Source organism: Ambystoma mexicanum, chromosome 5q (assembly GCF_040938575.1).
Source record: "Ambystoma mexicanum isolate Mex_15411 chromosome 5q, UKY_AmexF1_1, whole genome shotgun sequence".
Classification (NCBI taxonomy): domain Eukaryota; kingdom Metazoa; phylum Chordata; class Amphibia; order Caudata; family Ambystomatidae; genus Ambystoma; species Ambystoma mexicanum.
Window position 1 is genome coordinate 346,206,304 of NC_090933.1, and position 21,352 is coordinate 346,227,655.

The 21,352-nt window shown below is 46.2% G+C and overlaps 1 protein-coding gene across 5 annotated transcripts in view; it reads right to left on the reverse strand.

The window, feature by feature from the left end:
* The window catches only part of CEP192 (centrosomal protein 192), a 2,773,731-nt gene that overhangs the window by 1,320,556 nt on the left and 1,431,823 nt on the right, over positions 1–21,352 (reverse strand). For all 5 annotated transcript variants that reach the window (XM_069620824.1, XM_069620822.1, XM_069620821.1 and 2 more), the window contains one exon: positions 4,962–5,102. In XM_069620824.1, coding sequence (XP_069476925.1) covers positions 4,962–5,102 — 141 coding nt within the window. The remainder of the gene's footprint in view (positions 1–4,961; positions 5,103–21,352) is intronic.

The following is a 21,352-nucleotide window of genomic DNA, read 5'->3' on the forward strand; positions in this document are numbered from 1 at the left end:
TTTATTCCTAGCCAAGGTGGCACAAGGTATGAGATTTTTAGTAATATCACTGTTCGCAGGTTGAAAGGGGCATGGATTAAGGACAGTTTACTGTGCCAGTATGTACTAAGGTACTAGTTCTGGGTGTACCTAACCAGTTATAAGTCATAATTGGGTAGGGTGATTCAGTATGGTCTATGTCTATTCGAGGTGATATATGTGTACTTAGGGTGGTTAAGGCCAATGCCCAGAGCACTATACTAAGTAGTAGGGCAAGGGCGTACCAAGTGATGGAATGAATCTAAGGTTGATAGGTAGTTAGACATTGAGGTGAAGGAGGGTCACTTTTAGGCAGAAACCTGTGCAGTTCCCTTAGGGACCACTGCAAAAAGTTTAAGACTACAGGTGTTAGCAGTAAACCCAATTGGTAGCAGTCTGAACCACCCAGATTTACCTGGTAGCTGTGGCTGAGCAGTCAGACTTCTCTCAAGAAGAGTTAGGCAGTATATAGAGTATACACAATAAGGCGAAAAAATACAGTAGTACAAGCAAACACTGACCAGAGCTTTGGTATAAAAGTATTTAATTATTTATTTAAAAACACACTTGTAAAAATACACTGGCACTAATGTGTCAAGCAAGTTCAAACAGTCACTAGAAATATATACACCTCCCTAATTAATTATTTGACAAGTCTTGGTTAATACACCACTTATTTAGCAAAGCAGAGGTGAGCGCATAACCATAGATGGCACTCCAATAATTATTTAAAAAGGGAGAGAAAAGGAAGAAATCAGAAAAACACACAATACCAACACTTTTAAAGAACCACAGCAAGTCAAGGAAGGCAGGGTTTACTGTAGAGCAAAAAGTTCATAGGCCAGGCCCACTCTTGGAGAGCAAGGCGGAATGTGCCCAAGATCACATGGTGGAAATGCACTAAAAGTCTCTGCAGGAAAGTCAAAAAGAGGTTGGATCAAGTTAGAAAGGTAATGTTAACAGGTCAGAGGTCACCCCACGATAGAGAGTCAAGGATTTACGGGACACATTGGACGGTCTGTTGCAAGGGAGACCAGATGGGAGCCAGTACCTGAAATGGTGAGAAAGCTCCAGTGGGGGCAGTTGTTCCTGGCAGCGGGTGCCAGTCGGTGCTTCGTCCAGGGGAAGAGAAGATCTCGACGTGGAGCAAAGCTGGAGGTCGTTGCACTGCCAGGGAAGAAACCAGCCGCAGAGTTTCCCGGTTAAAAGGTACTACCCTTTTATTCGCGCTAGTGGTGAACATGGCTATGCGGCCGACGGGGTGCTTGGCACGGGCGATTCGACCACGAGACGATCCAGGAAGGCGCAAAAGGCAAACTGTTTGGTCCCACCAGCTCAAAGGGAAGACGACTATCCTGGAAGAAGATCTTCTCTGTCGTCGGGAAAGTGGTGAGTTTCGAACAGCAGGGCTACACCGGTGGTGTCGTCGTTGTAGATGGCTCAGCTTCTCCCCTCTTCGGATTCTTTAGGTCCTGTGGCGACTTCTGAAGTTCCAGTCCCCAAAGCCCTGCTTTTATGAAGCAAAACCCCCATTCAAACATGCTAAGTGGTGGGACGGGCGGCTCACCTCTGGGCCAATCACACAAGAGTGCGACTTGAGTTGCCAAGGTAACTCAGTCCAGGGTGCCTATTCCCCCCCCTCCCACACATCCTGTAGACCCAGACAGAGCGGCACCACTTTTGGAGGCTTCTGTGCAGAAGCCCGCCAAAAGTGGAACAAAGGGCTTGACTTGGGTTGGAGTTAGAGACGAACACAAACGCCATTTTAAAACCGAGTCCTGGCAAAAAGACCCAACCGGGGAATAAATATTAAATAAATAACCCGGCGGTATCTTTAACATTGCACCAAAAAAGTGGTGCGTTTAAAATGAATGGGAAAATCCCATAGGAAATATTCCGGTGGAATATTTCGCGTGGTAACCACTGCCACCAGCCAGAAACTCGACAAGGGGGGACTGGACAGTGCGCCATTGAAAAACAGACCCAGGGGCAATCAAATTACCCCTACCAGTACTTCCACAATATGATGGTTTGTACTGGTTCTGTTCACAATTTAAGACTAGTAAAGTCAATGGGGACTTTACATGCCCTGGGAGACAGTAGTCAGTCCCAGGGTATGGAGTCTATGTTTGGAGATCACTATGACACCCTTGTGTTACTGCACTGAGGGTGCTGTGTAACACATGTACCAAAAACACATGAAGCCCTATGGAGTAAAAAACCCCATAGCCCATAAAACACATTACAAAGTCAAAGGACATTCTCAAATCATGCCTAAGAGTGGGAGAAAAAGAGTCTCACTCCTAGCAGGAGAAAAAAATAAACCCCAAAAATCCAGCAAAGCTGCTGGGGGACTCACTAGGTTTGGGAAATTAGCCTTTACAGAGAATTCTCCCTAACAGTCACTGGGGATACTTAATAGGCGTTTGGCAAGTTGATTTGTAGGCACATGGAATCCCAAGGGACCAGAGGATTCAATCGAGAGGGGGAGCTGAATGCGGTTGGAAAGACCCAAATAAAATGGTCTAGCATCTGGGTAGTACAGTGTAATCAGGTAGCGTGGGCTATGCAACTCAGGGCCTGAGGCCAAGTAGAGACTTTAGAAGTAGGGCCCTAGGAAAGGCAGGATAGACCTGTGTAATACAGACTAGCATTGGTTGATTGCAACAGGCAATTGAAATACTATACACATAAGGCGAATATCTGGCTGCAGTGAGAATATGGCAATAGTGCAGTGATATAAGCAGTGTAATCTATACTGGCCACTTGGTGATGGTCGTGGCAGGATGGCCGTAGCAGCTAACTGGCCAGTGCATTGATAATATGACAACAGGTGGCACATACAGAAATGTACGTAACGTGGCTAGGGGTTTATGACTCGGTGGAAGCGGCGTGATGAGGAATAGCAAAACAGGGACCAACAGGTCGCAGACACAGCAAGTTAAAAGACAGTGGCTGTTATTGGGATTGAGCTAATATGCCAAACATAGACATACATACAAAGATAGAATGGTTGCCAGTAGTAGTCATACTGTAATGTTTATACAGTACACGTGTGCTTAGTCTTACCACACACGTCGATGCGCTGCTTTACCAACAATGTGATCTGGCGCAGTTTGACGGGATACCAAAGAAGCAGGGGCTGGGAGGGGGAGAAGTAAGGCGAGCGTGGGGATTCCTCTAGTCCTTCATGCTCCGTCAAGCTCGGTCAGGCGCCTTGTACACAGTGCCTTAGACGATGGTGCCGGCTTCCGCCTACCAGTCAGCTGGTAGACGGGACATAGCTCAGGACCGCCAATCAGTGACAGCCATAAAATGCAGTGCGTTTACTACTGGAAGCGCACACTGCCATTGGGGAGAGGCAGGGCAAGCCTTGAAACAATGCGTACAGGGTCAAAATGGTGCAGGCACAGATGTGTGTAAGCGCTGGATAGGGTTTGTCCAATTCCATTGAGTACATAGAGTTCAAACTCTATGTACTCAATGGAATTGGACAAACCCGAAGTACTAAAAACCCAGGGCCCAGGTGTGTGCCGTTCGCACAAACCCTTCCGTACCCAACTATTGGGACAGAAGAGCACCGTCTGCTGAGAACCCATAAACCGGCAGCAGGACCCACCCCTCAAGAATACGATGACCAGAGCAGTGCTTTAACTTTTCCAGTGCTCTACCCCCCACCCTCATACTCAAACACTGAATAAGAACACTGAAGCTAAGGATCACCACAGCAGACTACCTACTATCAAGGAACAATGATATCAAATGCCTCTTCACACCAAGAGGCTCCACTATTCATACTTTCCCACACAGACCCCCCCAATACGCCGGAAAATCTCTGCAAAAATATGTCAAACTAGAGCAGCTATGCACTAAGGAAATCAACACATTGCGAGATTTACTCTCCAAACCTACCTCGAGCAGGAGAAAATACCTAGAGGCCTTAGGATAATTATCTTCCCAGACTTCAATAACCCAGAAGATGCAGACTTAGCAGGCAAATGGGAATATAACCTAGTAACAATAGTCATGTTAGAACTCTTAATAGAACATGCAGACTGCGAGAACAAGAGATTAGTAACACCCATTGATACCAAAGAGGAAATTTAAACTAAAGCACTAGCAAGTACAAAAGACAAAAATTATAAAACGATGTGCAACATCCTCAAAAGACACCAAGATGAGGTAAAACTGAGAAAATGTAGAAAATCCTCCAGAGATGAGACTATAGTGACGATATGTTGCAGCCTAAATTTGGCACCCTAGATGTTAATAAACCAGCACCAAAAACATCTGAGTTAACTAAGAAGTCTAATTTTTCTAACTCTATGTACTCAATGGAATTGGACAAATCCCAAGTACTAAATATCCAGCGCCCAGGTGTGTGCAGTTCCCACAAACCCTTCTCTGCCTAACTATTGGGACAGAAGAGCACTGTCTCCTGAGAACCCACAAACCAGCAGCAGGACCTACCCCTCAAGAATACCATGACCAGCGCATTGATGTAGGTTTTCCAGTGCTCTACCCTCCACACTCACTCAACCTAGTGATAATCGACTTGTCTGAATGATCTCTACAGCAAAGGATCGACAAGTGATTGGAAGGGTAGCAGTAACCCCCTTAAAGTTCCTTTAGCAACTTTTAGAAAGGACCAATATAAAAGTCACAGAGAGGAAAATGAGGAAATGTGATCAGCAGTTAGAGAAAGTGATGCATGCATAATGTAATGTGGGAAGGTAGGAGGGAGGGAGGAGAATAGTCACCTTGTCGTCGGTTTTCATTGTATGCTATGGATTTTTAAAAAGTGAAAAAGTCAAGGGTAACCAAGAGCAAATTGACAAAATTGAAAGCAAAAACGAAAGCAGTATGTTAAAAACATACGTCTGTACTTTCAAAGAAACCATTTTAGTACAAATCTTGGGAAGAATAAACATACAATTTCTTACCTCTCCATTATAACTTGCATGCATCACATGGCTTAAGACAGAAGAAAACGCCAAATGAATGTTGCGGTCAGCCTGTTGCTTAAGCATTGTCAAATTCACTGGTTCTTTTGAAAAGGCAAAACAAGGCCAGGCAACAGCATTCTGCGATACAAAGAGGTTAGGAGCATTACATTAAACAATGATGCAAATAAACAAGATATATAGATTGTAGATTTATCAAACAAAAATATATACATTGCAAATACATAAAGTCACTCCTTTATTCCTAGTCCACGACACTCCAGTTCACAATATGCAGCAATCGGACCAATGCCACCCACTGGCTTTTAGTACTCTGGTACGGGCTTCCAGCCCTTCCGATTTACTGAAAGCCAAGCCTTAACTGATGGTTATGCCCGCCTGATTCGCACACCCTTGGCCTTGCCATTCGTCAGATGCTCCTGCTGTTATGCCACCACAACGTTTTACTCGCCCCATCTGGCACTCACATTTTTCTGCTTGTTCTCTCCCATTCTGTAGCCAGACTCTCCTACAAGGCTACTTCATCTTAAATTAATCCTGCAAATCACTCACTTCTACCATGTTTACCAGCCTTCCTGCAGTGTTGCCGTTGCTGTCAACAATCACTGCAGTCAACAGCTCAACATTTCTGCTATCGCCCACAGACCACACTCCTTGCACAAGTAGTAGCCTGGTACCCTCCACTGAGCGCCGATTGTCATGGGGTAATAATAGCTGTAATCACCTAGGTTGGGGGCTGTAGCATTTAGTATCTGCTAAGCCCATATTAAGCTCCTTGCTCCGCTCCAGTTGCAAGCAAAGTGATTCCTCAAAAAAACAAGCACTGACAATGACAACAGTTTGGGCTTTAGGACTTCAGTGAAGGACACACATAGTACTTATAAATGAAGTGGCTGAGGGTATACCTGGCTTAGACACTAATAACACCAGTGGTGGTTTAGAATGGGTAGCTTCCATTGCAGGTGTTTCCATCAAAGGAGAAGTCCTTTAATTTTTTTCAATTAATTTTAGGAAGATGTATGGGGGTTGGGATAATAAAAGGTAGAGGGGGCTCTGCGGGGGGGGGGGGTCTCCCCCCATACATTTATGATAAAATGTTCTATAAAAATAGTTTGCAAAAATTAAAATTGATGCATTCTCCCTCGATGAAAAAATATCAGGGAAATCACATAGAACTGCAGTTTACAACTCCAAATAAGTAACTCTTGGAATACTATTTGAAAAACACTGGCAGGCACTAGAGTGCAAGGTTTGATGGCAAGGCTTAAATAAAGCTAACTGAAAGAATTCCCATGAAGAGGTGTTTTGAAGGGGGGGGTGCAGGGACTGGGTGGGAATGGCCATATGGATCAGCATGACCATGGGTAGGCAATGGGTGGTCAAATAAACAACACCCACAAGCTGTGTGAACCCCCCCTCATGTGCCATTTCTCCCTCTGTAATATAATGGAATAGTATCTGCTTATAGGTGGTTCAGCCACCTCATTGCTCAGACTAAAAGCGCCCATGCGTTCAAGAAAGGTGGCAAATTGCATATTAAAAGGGCCTTCCACGCCTAATAACACCCATTGACCTGCCAATATTATCCAATTACCCCAGTGTAAATATTCCCTGCATGTTTGCAGTTCTTGTTGCACCTCACCCAATTCCAGACCAGGTGGGGATTGGCCTGGCAACTACATGCGCCTATGTCTGCGTTTCTTGTCAGAACTTCATGTTCCCAATAAACAAATATAGAATACAAACATTGGCCTATTGTCTGTACTGGAGATTTGGCTAAAGATCATCGCTACATAAAAGCGATTCTGGGGAAAGAAGATTTAGCAGCGCGCTGCAGAGGTTTTGGACTACGACTCCTATCGACCATATTCAGCATAGTTAATAGTGAGAGGTTATGGGAGTTGTGGTCCAAAACATATGGGGAGCCAAAGGTTGCAGACCTCTAGGAAGTCAAACGCTGCGGCTAAATGCATGAAGGAAAACAACTATCAGCCATGTATGTTTTATAGCCCTGTATGTTTTCTAGGGCTGTTGAGGGAAGTCACTTCACAGAACCATATTTGAAGTGACCTGAACAGCGCAGGGGTGGTTGGGACTTTCTCTGGCTCAGCGTTATTCAGGTTGGTTTGACTTCGGCTGGATTGGATGTATTCTTTGCTTAACCGTTTAATCTCTCGACAGCCACATCTCCAGGAGACGAGGCGCTGCCAGAAAGTGAAATTCATAGAAATGGGGTGGTTTTGGCATGGCCACAAATGACCAATGTTTATTTCCTGCTGAAGCTGAGCGCTACTAACTTAAACCTAGAATGGACTTCGGTGTCTTTGCCAATGCTTGTTCCTAAAAGGACTTCAGTGAAGGACATGTAGAGTGTTTATAAATGGAGTGGATGAAGACAGGCCTAGTTAGAGATTTGTATTACACCAGTAGCGCGATTACAACTCCAATAAAATAATGAACTCACAGAAGACTGCTTATAACAAACACTGGCAGGCACTTTGAATGCAAAGCCTGATGTAAGACTTGATTAGAGCAAGCTCAAAGAGCTCCCTTGAGGAGGTGTTTGGGAGGGCAGAGGCAGGAATGGGTAGCAATGGCCATAGGGATTAGCATGGTCATGGGTAGGTAATGTAACATTTTCGGCAAAATCATGGATGTCAAAATGTATGCCATTAAGGAGGGGGCGCACATCTTTTTGCCACTCAGGGCCCAACAAATCGTATGGCCAGCCCTCAGAAAGCAGTACGATGAACTTGTGGGTGGCTGGAGAAGGTGCTCAAGTAATTCTGAGAATTTAGTGGTTTATTCGTGCTATACTGTACCACGTCCCAAACTCCAGAATATCAATTCTGGGACCAATCCATGGTGGTCTAATCAGCGTGCAATGGGCGGTAACCGAAGAGGCACAGAAGTGCCTAGAATCACACAGGCAACATTTGTGCGCAAACCCAAACCTCCATGTACCAATGTACGAAAAGTAGCCACATCTCGGCACAGTTCCTTGCAGCAAGTGCATTAACCCATTTAGTTACCTTTTCTAGGTTTGGAAACTATTCTGCAGGTTGAACATAGGATTTCTGCCTGGGTTACCTCAGCCTTCCAGGATGGTCAATGGGCATGCCTGCACTGCCCCATTAAGAATTCTGGATAGGTTGCTCCTGAAGCTCGGCCTGGAAGTTTGACCGCGACGGGTGAGCAGAAACGACAACTCCATGTATAAAGAACTGTCATGAAAACCTGATAGTATCAATATATTTATGTTCCGTGCTGGGCAGAAGGAGAAAAACTAAACATGGTAGTCCCTGGCTCACTAACCTCATTGGGGGTGGGCGTCTATGATTAGCACCCAGTTCTAGATCTGCAGAGATGTGTCACCCACTGTCACCCAGCGTTTCTCCCTGTAGATGAGAGGGACACAGCAGGTAACTTCAATTCAGTCCTAGACTGAAGCTTTAGAGGCAAAATCTGGAACTCACCCTATCTCTTTTCCGCCCCCAACCCCCAATTCAGTGCGCCACTACGGACACCCACCCCGAGATACATATACCTCTATGCTGTTGCACATCAGTACCTCTTGTCTTGAAGCAGTCCCTGCTATTCCAGCGCTGCACCAATACATAGTAGCTCTCTACGAGTGCACCTCAAACCTGACCTGCAACGTCCATTTGGTAACAATACCGACAATTCTTTTATTGCCTGAAGCGCCTCGCTATTCCACTATCCAAATTAATTCATAGTTCTTCTATTACACTGTTATATTATTGTGCTCCAGTATTCCTTCCACCCATAAAGGAGACTACAGGTAGCTCAATCAAAGGCACCCATTTCTGCCACACATCCCCCAACAGTATTTCAGTACTAGATATTAAACACACAAACACCACTCTGCCGAGAGACCTCACTTACAATGCACACATTTGGGGGTAAAAGTATGAAAAACAGAGTGCACCCTTTTATATTTCAAAATAGGCATTCATCGCCACTTACTGAAGTTTCATTGGGTCTTGCAGTGATCAGATGACTGCATATCAGGCAGTACTACTCTTTGGGATGGGCTCAAGCCTTATTTGCAGATGGTTTTTCTATGTTATGGCACACAGAATGAAATAAGAATAGTGTGGGTACTGATCAAAGCAATGTCAGCTTTGATAGATTCAACACCGGTCATCGTTCACTTTTCCTTTGCCATACCAGTTTGTGACATGCCATTTCATACGACCGCAGGCTATGATTAGCTTGGTTTCTAGGCAAGTAGCATTAAGCGGCTCGTTTGAAAATCATCCCACATAGATGTGACGCATCCTAATAGAGCATTGCCGTTTACCCAGCAGTTCTCGGAGGTCAAACAAAAATGTCCTTAAGCCGCATTTCAAAGATCCAAGATTAAAAGACAGTACCTCTAATAAACATGCAGTGGAAAATTATCGATTTCCTTACGACAGTAACCAACGCCGGTTCTTGATGATGAAACGAACAAAGTAGGAGAAAAGGGTGCAAGAAAGGGTCATTAAGAGAGCACTTCCATGTAATCATGGTGTGTTTCAGGGAGGCAAACCTGGCATGGATGCAGGCTTTGGCCATGCTTGCAGTGCGGCATAGCGAATGCCTGATTAGCAATGAGCCCCCCCCCTCCCCTTAGCACAGGGTGAGGCAGACTTCAGGTGGAGGCTGGCAGGGGGAACCATACAGCGGCTGACGGGCTCGGGAGCACGTCAGCGTCTTCAGCTGCACTCTGCTGCCTCCTTTGCGTGCAGCATCCAGACCAGTTCCGAACCGGGAACGCACAAGCATTGGCATAAGTAATGACTGCTGCATTCGCTGTTGAGCCGTTTGCCACTATAGAAAAGCAAGCTCAAAGATTAGCGATTTTGGGCATAGGAACAGCATGCCTGCCGTTTTGAATTAGAATGGAGGCATGTAAAGAAATGCAAGAAATATTTTTATAAGTTAAAAGGAGGGTTATCTTAGTGTCCTTGTGAAATCTTATCTTACATACATTTGAAATTCATTCTACATATAAATGGAAACTATAAATGTAAAACATGTGGTAATCGCCTGCAAATGTATCATTTTATTTGGAAGATGCATGGTGTATTTCCCATTCAAAGATGGCCAGCCTGTTTCCAAAGAGCTTCCTTAGAGAGTCATCCAAGACGGCTGCATTTATGGAAGAATTTACACAAAATCATAGAGTTCCGAGATGGGCAGGAATGGGTGGGATTAGTCATAGGGATTACATTGGCTAGAGGCAGGGAATGGGAGGGATTACAACAGTGGATCCCTCCTCAAATATCATCTCCATTGGAAAAGCATTACAGACCCTCATTCAAAGCCCATATTTGAAGCCCTTATGTTAATGGCAATAGTTTCAGCTTTAAAGGTAGCACTTTTAGCGCCACCTAATCGCTCAACCGAATGAGCACAATTTCATTAAGATACATCTATGGTATATAGCAAAATAATGTAGAGTATTCCAGGTGGCTACGCACAGTTGGCCCAGAGTATCACATGCCTGGAGGAGGCCACTGAATTGGCTTCCGTTACGGTGCAAACAACAATTATGTTTTTTGGGGGATATGTTTTATGAGGTACTTGATGCACAAGGTAATTGGGGGGGGTCGTCTATGGAGTAGTAGAGGCTAGTTTGCATGTGAAATGACCGCAGACGGCCACAAAAGGTCAGTTGGAATGTGCACTTGTCAAAGTGTAAATGTAGGCTAGTATATGTACAAGTAAAAAGATGTGTCTCCTAATCACGGTGAGGGGAAGGTCAATGGGGAATCTTTTTTTTTTTTTACAAACAACTTACTTGAAACATTTACAAGATATTTGCAAAAAAATGTGTGGTCGCTGTGCAACATCACCTTGATGTGATTAAAAGCAACTAAAGTTACAATGTCTATAGGGCGTGAAGCTCATTTTTGCAACCAAGAGAAAAAAACTGCTAAAAAAAAAGGTTATCCAAGAGAGGGGATTCAAGTCACACAAGGTCATAGCTTTAATTGGATTGAGCATTAGACATACTTAAATGATATGATATGACCAGTAGCCTGACCTTGAAAGATTGTTATGTTGTCCTAAAGAGCATCAGACAAATAGCAGTGCACACAATGAAGGGGAAAAGGGCAAATTCCATCAGTGAACTTTAAGAGTCATAGTCAACAGTTTATAATTTCATTATAAAAAAAGATATATAACAAATAGTCACACGTATTCAATTTAATTAGCACTCTCAAAGTGAATCTTAAAATATATGTCCTAGAATGTATTAAATCATATGATCACATCAATGTTCTACATATATTGTACATATATCACATAACAAAACATGTATTCACAAATAATTACAAATTCTGACAAGTTATGTTGTAGTCACATAATGTATCTTGTAAACATAAGGTAAGGTCCTACTATTGAAGTCAAATATGTGAAGTGATTTCAAAGAATGGATTTGAGTCCAACTATGGCAAAATCCTTTCAAAATGTGGTCCTGAACTCCCCAAAGGGTTATGTTGAAAGTTGTGTTGACACTACGCATTTCGAGTATTACACTCTACTTCAGGTGTGTGTGACTCAAATGGATATCTACAAGTAAAGAAACATTCTTCTTAGTGTCTTAACTTTTCCTTTTAGAGGCAACTAATTAGTTAAAAAATCATCACATATCTTAGCTAGGCTACTACATCGGGCGATACTAACCTTGTGGTTTTATAGTTGAAGGTGTAGTTTGATTGAATAAGGAATATCCCAAAGTGTTCATAAAGCCAATACGAGGGGTTGGAAATCACTATACTCCATTAGAGTTCCTATCAAGAATAAAGTGTAATATGAGTACATGTGTATTAGCCCATGTCACTCAAAATGAAACCGAGTCCTTCAAGTTTAGCTCTATCTCATGTTGAGTGGCATAAGACTTACTTGTAGTCCAGATGGACTCATACATTTCAATGGTCTGTATGTATGAGTTGTCAGTAGCCTGACCTTGTCACGAAGGGGAGAGACCCCCGCCCCCCTTATGAGCTTAAGGTGGTAGGTTTACAGAAAAACCTAGAGCCAAACATAACTTCAGTGTCACTGGAAGAGAATGTATTGAGCCCTGTCTACATCTCCACTGTGCCAGCATGATTGTGTGCAGATCATAACTCAAGCCTCATCTCCTTTTTCAAATACTCTCACATTACCATGCTGTTATTTACACAATACCTGCATTAAGAGTCAAAAATACAGCCCGAGCCTTTAGAGCAGAAATGACACTACCAGGGAAGAAACGAGGCACGGAATGAAAGAGGCAGGGACGAGAACCGAAGTGCCACCTCCAACAAACAACTAAGAGAAACTGCAACAATATGTGGTAGGACGAAAAAGGCAGAGCTTCCAGAGGAAGCCAGCAAGGCAGCAGACACTGAACCACAAGGGAACACAGTGAGCAAAACCCAACCATTGGATAGAGTAGGGTCAGTTAGGAAGGCCCTGAGGGGCAAAGGACAGAGGGACAGTCTAAGGCCCACACAAAGATACAATAAAAACCTTTGAACAGTCTCCAAGGTTGAGTATTTCTATGCCATCTGTGGCAATAAAAAAGCAATTTACCTTTGTGCTTGCAATGTAAAATTGACCGGTAAAGGCCTGGCAGCCTGAGCCATGGTAGGTCAGAGCAAAGGCTTTGGCTCAGGCTGTGGGTCGTTACAGACGATGCCCGATACCAGCCATTCACACCTCGGGGTTCACCCGGGGTGCAAATGGCTTTCTTTTTTCCCCCCTCAGGAGATTTGTGCTACTTGCATAGCCAACTTCCCAAGGGGAAAGAAAATAAAATGTAAAAAAAATCAACAACAAAAAAACACCCCCTTTGGGAAAAAGATCCAAGTCCCATTTCCATTTCTACGGCAGCGGGAGGTGGCAGTGCAGTGGACTGGAGCAAGTGTGGAGGGACGGGGTGGGGAGAGGTTTTTGTTTGGTATGGGGGCTTGGGTTGGGTGTGGAGGCAACAGGTAGAGGCTCCCCGTTGCCTCCCTCGATAAAAACAATAAATAAATTGTGCTACCCTGGGAAGGACCTCGGGTGGCTGAAACAGCAAACAAAGAACGTATATTCTCACCCACTGTTCCAGCCATCTGATGGGCCAATGGTCCTTCCCCGAGTGCAAATGTTTGAGCTTCAAATAGTCAATTCTATTTTTTTAAAACAACTGGTAAAGACAGCAATTTAAATAGGCTACAGAGATCTTAAAGGTGCACATAGTTATTGCATGTAACTTTCCCCAAAGAAGCGTCTCTTACCAAGCAAGTACCCCTATTTTTAGATCTGACTTTGGTGCATTTAAATTTACCCAGATAATTCTGACTGGTTATTTTCGATCAATGACACAATGATTCCAATAATGTATCTAGATGTTTCTGGTTGGAAATAAAGAACCTATTACTAACCTCTTGGTAATATTCTTTCTGATGGATGTTGCTCCCATGAATTCCTCATCTAGGATACCCCTATCCCAGCGCAGCCGTTCTTCTGACACTTTTGCACCACCAGGGATGCAGCGCGCGTCCACGTCTGCTCCACACAATGCCTCTATATTAGAAGTCCTTTATAATGTGCCTGTACACAAGTGTTTCCAGGCACGACAAGACAAGGGAGAGGAAGACAAAATCTTACTAGGTCTTGTGTCATTCAGATCGTGCAAGTGCGAGAACGAGAAGTGCAAGGGGAAGGGGGAGAGAAAGGGAGAGGGGAGGGGATAACAGCGTAGAAATGCTGTCAGTAAGTGCGGCTCTGGGTCGTGCAAGGAGAACAAGCGACTGTTGGGCTACAGTTACAGACCCTAAGTGCCTGGTAGGCCCAGAGGCAGTGCAAGGGTGACTAAGAGCCTGGTACCCAGAGAGATTTTGAGGGTGGCCAAGCAACCAATCGGTACAGCAGACAGGTAGGCCAAGTAGGTCAGCAGGGGAAGGAGAACGCAGAGTAGACGAGGAAAGTTTTGAGCTGCTTCCGGAACTTGAGGTGGTCCGGCTCAAGTTTGAGAAATGCAGGGAGGCCATTCCAGAGGAGAGAGATCTACCCCCCCCCTGCCCCCCTACTCACTGCCTGGAGAAGCATCTAACCCATAGAGAGTTGGAGGTAGCTAAGGGAAGGACTCGAAAAGGAACATACTTTGGAAGAGTGTTAGATGTAGTGCGGGCCCCGGCCCCAGAAAGCCTTGTGGACAATGCAAAGGGTCTTAAACTTGATCCTTGCAGCCACTGGGAGCCAGTGGAGAGATTTCAGGGCTGGAGAGATACAGTCCCTGGGTTTGAGGCCCAGGATAAGTGTTGCAGTCCTGTTCTGGATTAGTTGCAGGGGGTGTAGAGTAGAGGAAGGCAGAGTCCAGCCTAGAGAGAACCAGGGCTCTGGGGGCAGTGCGCTTCTAGGGTAAAGTGAGAAAGGAAAGAGTGCCTTTGAGGAGGTGCAGCTGGTAGAAGGACTTCTTGGCGATGTCTGAGATGTGAGGAGAGAAAGAGGAGTCGAAGATGACACCAGGGTTTTTTGCCTTGCAGGAAGTCGGAGGAAGAGAGCCGAAAACGGTCAGCTAGAGTGAAAGAGGAAAACCAGGGGGTCCCAATTAGAAGCATCTCAGTCTTGCTGGCATTAAGGCAGAGATCGTTGGAGGCACACCTATCCTGAATCGCGGACAGACAGAAATGAGCGAGAAAGGAGAGGAGGCTGAGGGGAACCCGAGGGAAAGCCGACATGGGATGTGTATTAGTTTTACCAATATTTTACATTCTTTCCTTTATGTGGTACTGGGACCCATGTACTCTGTTTAAAGTAGTCAGATAGGGCCAGCAGTAAAGGATTGTGCCTAATTTTGTGGGATAATTTAATTGATCCTTTATCTAAAGCTAAACCCAAAACAAACCATAACAAATAGTTCTTGGTCATTTGTTTACAAATTATTTTGAGTGAACATCTTCACTTCAACTTGTATAAAATACAACGTTTGATTCCTTTTGTGTTTTGCTCTGTTTTTTGTACTTGACATCAATTACGTTTAGCTGCAACTGACCGCCAAATGAGCCCAGCACTGAACAACTAGCTCTGGGTGGGGATTTATTTCCGTTCTATTATTGAATTGTTTTTATAATTTGAAATACAGTACATTCATTGTGTGCATTTTTGTAGGACCCATGGGCCTACTGAATAAATACATTATTTTAAAATGTTCTTTGCATTTCACTGTGTGCCTTCCAATAGATTAATCTGAATAGATTTTCTGGCAGCCACGTGCCCCAATGAGGGAGTGTTTTCAGCACAATCAGATTTTCAAGTTGTACATTCAGGGGATCCTTTTGTGTGGGAAAGCTGAGTGTAAGCCGTATAAAACAGAAAGTTGGAGGAGAAGGTAGATATCAGGCGAGACAAAGGGGCCAAGTAGAGGTTGAAAAACCAGGGTGAGAGCATAGAGCCCTGGGGAACACCACAGGTAGAGAGGTGGTGGACAGAAAGGGACCAAGTTGGACCTCGGAGGGGCGGTCCAAGAGGAAGGAGGTCAGCCACTCCAGGGCCTGATCCGTGATGCCAAGGTTCACAGAGTGGATTGATCAGGATGGCGTGGTTGACCATGTCGAAAGCAAAGGAAAGATCAAGGGGGATGAGGACAGAAGAAATGCTGGAATCAAGGTTAGAGAGCAGATCTTCACGGGTGTTCAGGAGAGCAATTTCCGCGCCTCTGGCAGCTCTGAAGCAAGACTGATGGTCATGGAGACAGCCAACAGATTCAGTGTGGAGAGTAAGCTGGGAGATGGCCAGCTTTTCCAAGAGTTTGCCCAGGAAAGTTGTGATGGAGATTGAGCTATAGCTTGCCGGGCAGGTAGGATTGGCAGAAGGCTTATTGAGGAGGGAATTGCACAATGGAGTGCTTGATGTGAGAGGGGAAAGAGCCACTTCGAAAGAGTACAGAAATCAGCCAAGGCTAGAGTGAGGGTGTCAATATGGTCCTTAATGGTTCTGGAGGAGCAGAGGAGCACCTGTTTGGACGACACTTTCATCGATCAGACTTGTCTAGAAACCTTGTCAGGTGTTGTCAGAGAGAAAGAGGAGAAAGTAGGAGGAAAGGGAGGGATGGCCAAAGGGGGGCCGAGAGAGGAAGAGGAGATAGTGGACAGGAAGCCCTGAGTTTTAGTGGAAATTTGAGAGGCCTGAGCCGTACAGAGGGCCTGGAAGGGAACAGGAGGTGTAGAGACTGCAACAAGATTGTCCAGTTCCTTGCAGATTTTGAAGAGTTGGGACATGCTGTTAGAGGCCACACAGACGCAGGCTTGAATGTGCCCTCTTCATGGACAGGACAGAGAGCCTTTATTGCCTTTGAAGCAGGTGAGGTCGGAATCATATCAAGAGTTGCACTTGGAGTTAGGCTTCAGCCAGATTCTCATGACAGAGGCACGGATGTCCAGGGAGTTGGAAATAGAAGGATGCCGATAAGAAAGGGCTGTATCAGGGTGTGAGCCAGAAGTAGGAGGCGCAGAGACAGAAGTGGCAAAGGCATCCACTGACACATGCTTTGTGGGCCGAATGACTGAGAGGTGGGAGTGCCAACGGCTTCGGGGGCTGTGGCACTTTGCCTGAGGGATAGAGAGTTTCAGAGAGGAGAGTAGAAAGTGGTCAGTCCAAGAGAGGAGTGGTGAGAGGGATGTGTGAGGTGATAACATCGGAAGTATGACCGGCATAGTGTGTCAGGCCAGAGGGAAGCATGGAAAAAGTGTTGCAGAGGTTGCGAAAAAGCCCAGGGGAGGGATTAGAAGCATCTAGGTGGATACGGAGATCTCTGAGGAGAAGTTGAGAAGTAGAGGCAAGGAGAGATGTGATGAGGTTGGCGGCGACCTGGCCAGGTGGACTGTAGATGGTGGCCACAGAGAGGCCAGTAGGGATGGAGAGCCTACAGACCAGGCATTCAAAGGAGGAGTAGGTCTGCTTAGGGATAACAGAGGGCTGTAACCACTCTGGAAAATTCAGGGTTATGCCACCTCCAGGTGCGTTGGTTCTGGGTTTGGAGGGGATCTTGTAGCTGGTCATAAACCATGTCTCAGTGAGAACAAGGACATCTAGGTCGAGTTCTTCGAGGAGGTGACGGATGTCAGAGGCGTGTTTGACATCAGAACGAGAGTTGAGAGTAGCGGCGTGGAGCAGTTTGCCACATTTGAAAGACTTCCGTGGAGGGGTACAGGCTTGAGGTACACCGTGGAGGAGGTGGTGGTGGTGGTAGAGGGGCCCCGAGGGTGGCAAAAGAGGAAGATGAGGGTGCCAGAGAGATGGCAAAGACATATTAAAGGTAGTTGATAAGACGCAGGAAACGCCTATCAAAATGGAGGAGATTGGGCTTAGGGCCCTGAACCAAGATGGTGTAGTTCAGATGGACATTAATGATGGTCTTGGAGGAGTGGAAAGGGGCCAAGAGGACCTCCCACATAGTGCCAACAGTAATAGGAAAGGAGGAGAAAGGAGAGAGAACAGAGACCATATGAAGGGTACATTGGTCTAGAGAGGGGATGACAGAGGATGTCAGTGAAGAGTCCGTCTGGAGGAGGTACTGCAGTAGTTAACGGCGATAGGGAGGCCTGGGTTGGAGACCAAGATGTCCCTCTTCAACTTCTTCCTTCCAGACCTAGTGAGAGGGATAACCTAAGAGAAAGAGTAGCAGTTAGAGAAGATGGGGGAGACGGATGTGAAGGTGGAGGAGAAGGGGGTGAGACGAGAGATGCACAGCCCTGTGGTACACAACTCATAATGCGGAGGAGGGCAGCCGGGGTCACAACAAAGGAAGGTACAGGAGGAGAACAAGTAACTCACAACAATAAATGGCACGCCTTGCGCTACACAGGATGTCAGATGAGGGATTGCAGAACTAAGGTTTACGATCTGGCCAAAGAGTGGGAGGAAGGGTGATGAGGAATCCGTGAAAAAACATCATTCAGTAAGAACATTACACAGGAGGTAATTAATTTGTTCTTCTAATTGATTCCTTCCTCCCACCGATTGCTCATATATGGTACACTCTCAAAGCCGTAAGCAAATCTGAAGGAGGGAGCAAGGCCACCATCAGCACCTTGAACAGAAAACTCTGTAGGGCTGCCCTACCTAAATGGGCATCCTGTCCCGCAAGGGAATCCAAGCAGAAATGCTTAGTGAACGTGTGCAGAGATGCCCACGTTCCACATGGCAGTAGTCCAGGACAGGGGCCCTCCTCTCCTTCTGTAGGTGTTACGCTCACCTGGTTCCACGGGGACGCCACCCAGCAGTTGGGACTCAGGTATCCTCTGCGGTTCCCAGGTGTGACCAGCGGGAGGGTTCTGCCTGGTTTTTAATGCAGGTGTGTTCTCCGTCCTGCCCTCTTGGCAGGGGCGCGTTGTGCTTGATGGGCGTTCGCGATCGAGTTACTTCACTGATGCCGGCCTGCTTTGAGTCTTTCAGGTAGGTCTTATTGCTGTGCTATATTATTGTCCTTGCATGCCTTTTTAGTTTAACTGTCTTTTTCTCTTCCTTAGGTGCGCGGAAGTCCGATATGTGGCATACACGGAATTGGGTCTCGCCAGTAAGTAATGGCGTTTTAGAGCGCCTTGATGCAGTGAGTAGGCGCTAAGCGCAGCGCTATGATGCTTTCCTCTTGCTAACCTGTTGTCTTGTCTTCCCACAGGTCGCGGTGATCACCCGGTGCCTGGAATTCCGGAGGCGATGCTGGTCGAGGAGCGACTTGCGAGGTAAGCTTTCGGCACTGTTCATTAAATTGTGAAAATGTCTAACGCCTTGTTTCTTCCTTTTTTTGCAGATCTGTCGGTTCGGGAGGGGCGCTGGTTCCAGGATGCTGATCTCAAGAGCCGTGGACAGCTAACAATGAAATTACAGGTAAGCTGCTGCTGCTAACGATGTCCTTTTTCTCCTTTACAGATGCTGTTCTTCCGAGGTTCGCGGGTGCAGCTGAACACGGTGAGCGTCACGTTACAGAATTACAAAGTAACGCAAAGCGTGTTATCCCAGTCGGGTGTGGTTTAAATAGCTTCAAGAAAGTAGTCCAGGTAAAATAGTTCCTATGGTACCACACCCAAAAATACTATACCGCATAGCTTGGTTCCATGGAGACAAGCTATGTGGATGCCTCCATGTTGATTGACACTGAAATAAAGTAGTTCCCAATACAAGTCCTTTATCAAGTATGAGCCTGGCGCCAGGACTGGCCTCAAGAAGGCCAAGGATGCCTGGTTTTAGTGGAGACCCTTCCTGGCCCATGGGCTTGCGACAGTAGGGCAGGGGCGGCAGCCACTCCTCTGGTAGAATGTGCCCCGAGACACTCCAGGACACCCTTGCCAGGCAGCTCACAGCATTCCATGATGCAGAGAATGATCCACCTCGACAGGGTCTGTTTGGGGACAGCCCTTCCAGCGCGAGCCCCAGCGTAACCCATAAACAGCTGCCCATCTTTCTGAGCCTCTCTAGTACAAGAGACCTAGAACGTAAGGGCCAGGACCGGGTCCAGCTGGTGGAATTGTTCCTCTGCCTTGGAAGGATGAACAGGAGGAAAAAACAGAGGAAGATGGATCTTCTGAGAGAAATGGAAATCCAAGACCACTTTCGGCAAAAGGTATGGCCTCTCTCACAGTAGCCTTCTCTTAGGAAAAAACTAATAGGGCGGTAAAACAGACAATGCCTGGAACTCAATCACCCGTCTTGCAGAAGTGATGTCAACCAAGAAAATCACTGTAAGGGAGAGCAAACAAAGGAATGGAGGAGTTCAAACAGAGCACCCATAAGGAATGTCAAAACTAAATTCAAATCCCACGCCGGAACCACAAACTGGTGGGGAGAAAACAGGTTACACAAATCCTGCAAGAAACAGTGGCGACTGAAGAAAGCCCTGCTCTGGGGACCTCTTGAAAATTGAAATAACTGCAAGGTAACCCTTTACAGTGCCAATCTGCAGGCCTGCTTAGGGAAAGCACAGCAGAAGATCCAACACAGGGGCTAGCAGACAGGATAAAGGATCCAGATCTCTCGCCAGGCACCAAATCGAAATTGTACGACACCTGCAGGCATGAATGGGTTTTGTAGTGGACCTCCTAGCCGAAATGAGCAAATTTATGAAGTCGTCAGACAGGCCCCACTCCTTGCATCTCAGCCTCTCAGTAGTAGCCAAGCATGAGGTGTCAAGCTGCTGAGGTTCGGGTGTAGGACTCAGTCCCCTCCCTTCGATAGACTATGCACTCTCTCCTCAGAAGGCGCGAGGGAGGGCAGATGGCCATGCCCAGCAACCCCGGATACCACAATCTCCTGGGCCGGTACGGAGCAATCGGGATCACCATTGTTCCAAACAGGCGCAGTCTCCTGAGAACCAGCAGAATGACCAGGATCGGCAGGTAGATAAAGAGGAGGTTGAAAGTTCACTTGAGCGTCCCCCAGAGCTCCCCGACAAGGAAACTCCCTGGAGCAGAACTCCTCGCACTTACTGTTGACACTGCAAGCGAAAAAGTCCACTTGAGTTGTGTTCCAAAAAGAACTTCATGGCAGAGCTCGCATTCGTGGGAGGTGGCAGTCTGTCTGCTCAAAGCATCTGCTGTGAAACACTCTTCTAGCCTGAAGTTTTCCACTTGGTCCTCTTGCAGAAAAGCCAAGCCGAGTGTCCAAGACAGCTCTGATAAATCAGAGGAACTGGTACAGCGAAACCGGAGACTTTTTGAAGTTCAGAGCAAAGCCCAGGCTGAGCAATAATGTGCATGTGCAAAAAGACATTACCAGGGAGCGAGCTCGGATGCCACACTGAAGGGCAGGGACTTCTCCGTTTTGGGGGCATTGTCCAAAATATTGCACAGTTCGGACTCTACCTTTGATGTGGACGGAGCTATACGCCCAGAGAATTCACCACCTTTGATATCAAACTGTGAAAAGTGGCTAGAGACTTTCTGCTTGTCAGAGCAAGAAGAATGTCGATCTCCAGAGAGGTATTGAGTCCACTGGGGACCTGCAGGTCTTTGGACAGTCCCACTACATCCTTGTCGTCCCCATAGATTGCAGGCATATCTCTCACCTACTCCCTAGAAAAAAAGGGTTTAAAACCAAAGGGAACATGGCCACCTTGGCTTGCTCATTATAGATGTCATACATCCTTGACACAAAAGTGTCCATAGGGAGTGGAGTGTATTCCTGATGTGCCACGGTGTCCATGCCGCTGATCAGCGTCAATGACGAAGTCGACACCAAGCAAACAGTTATCTTCTGGTCCAAGGCTAAGCCCGTAGGCATGTGTGAGTTGTCACCTGCAGGTACTCAGCGCTGCAGCCGGAGCGGATGTGCAGTCACTTGAGCCGAAAGTGCCTAGGCCGTAGCTGCCTGCACCTTGGCAAAGATGTCAA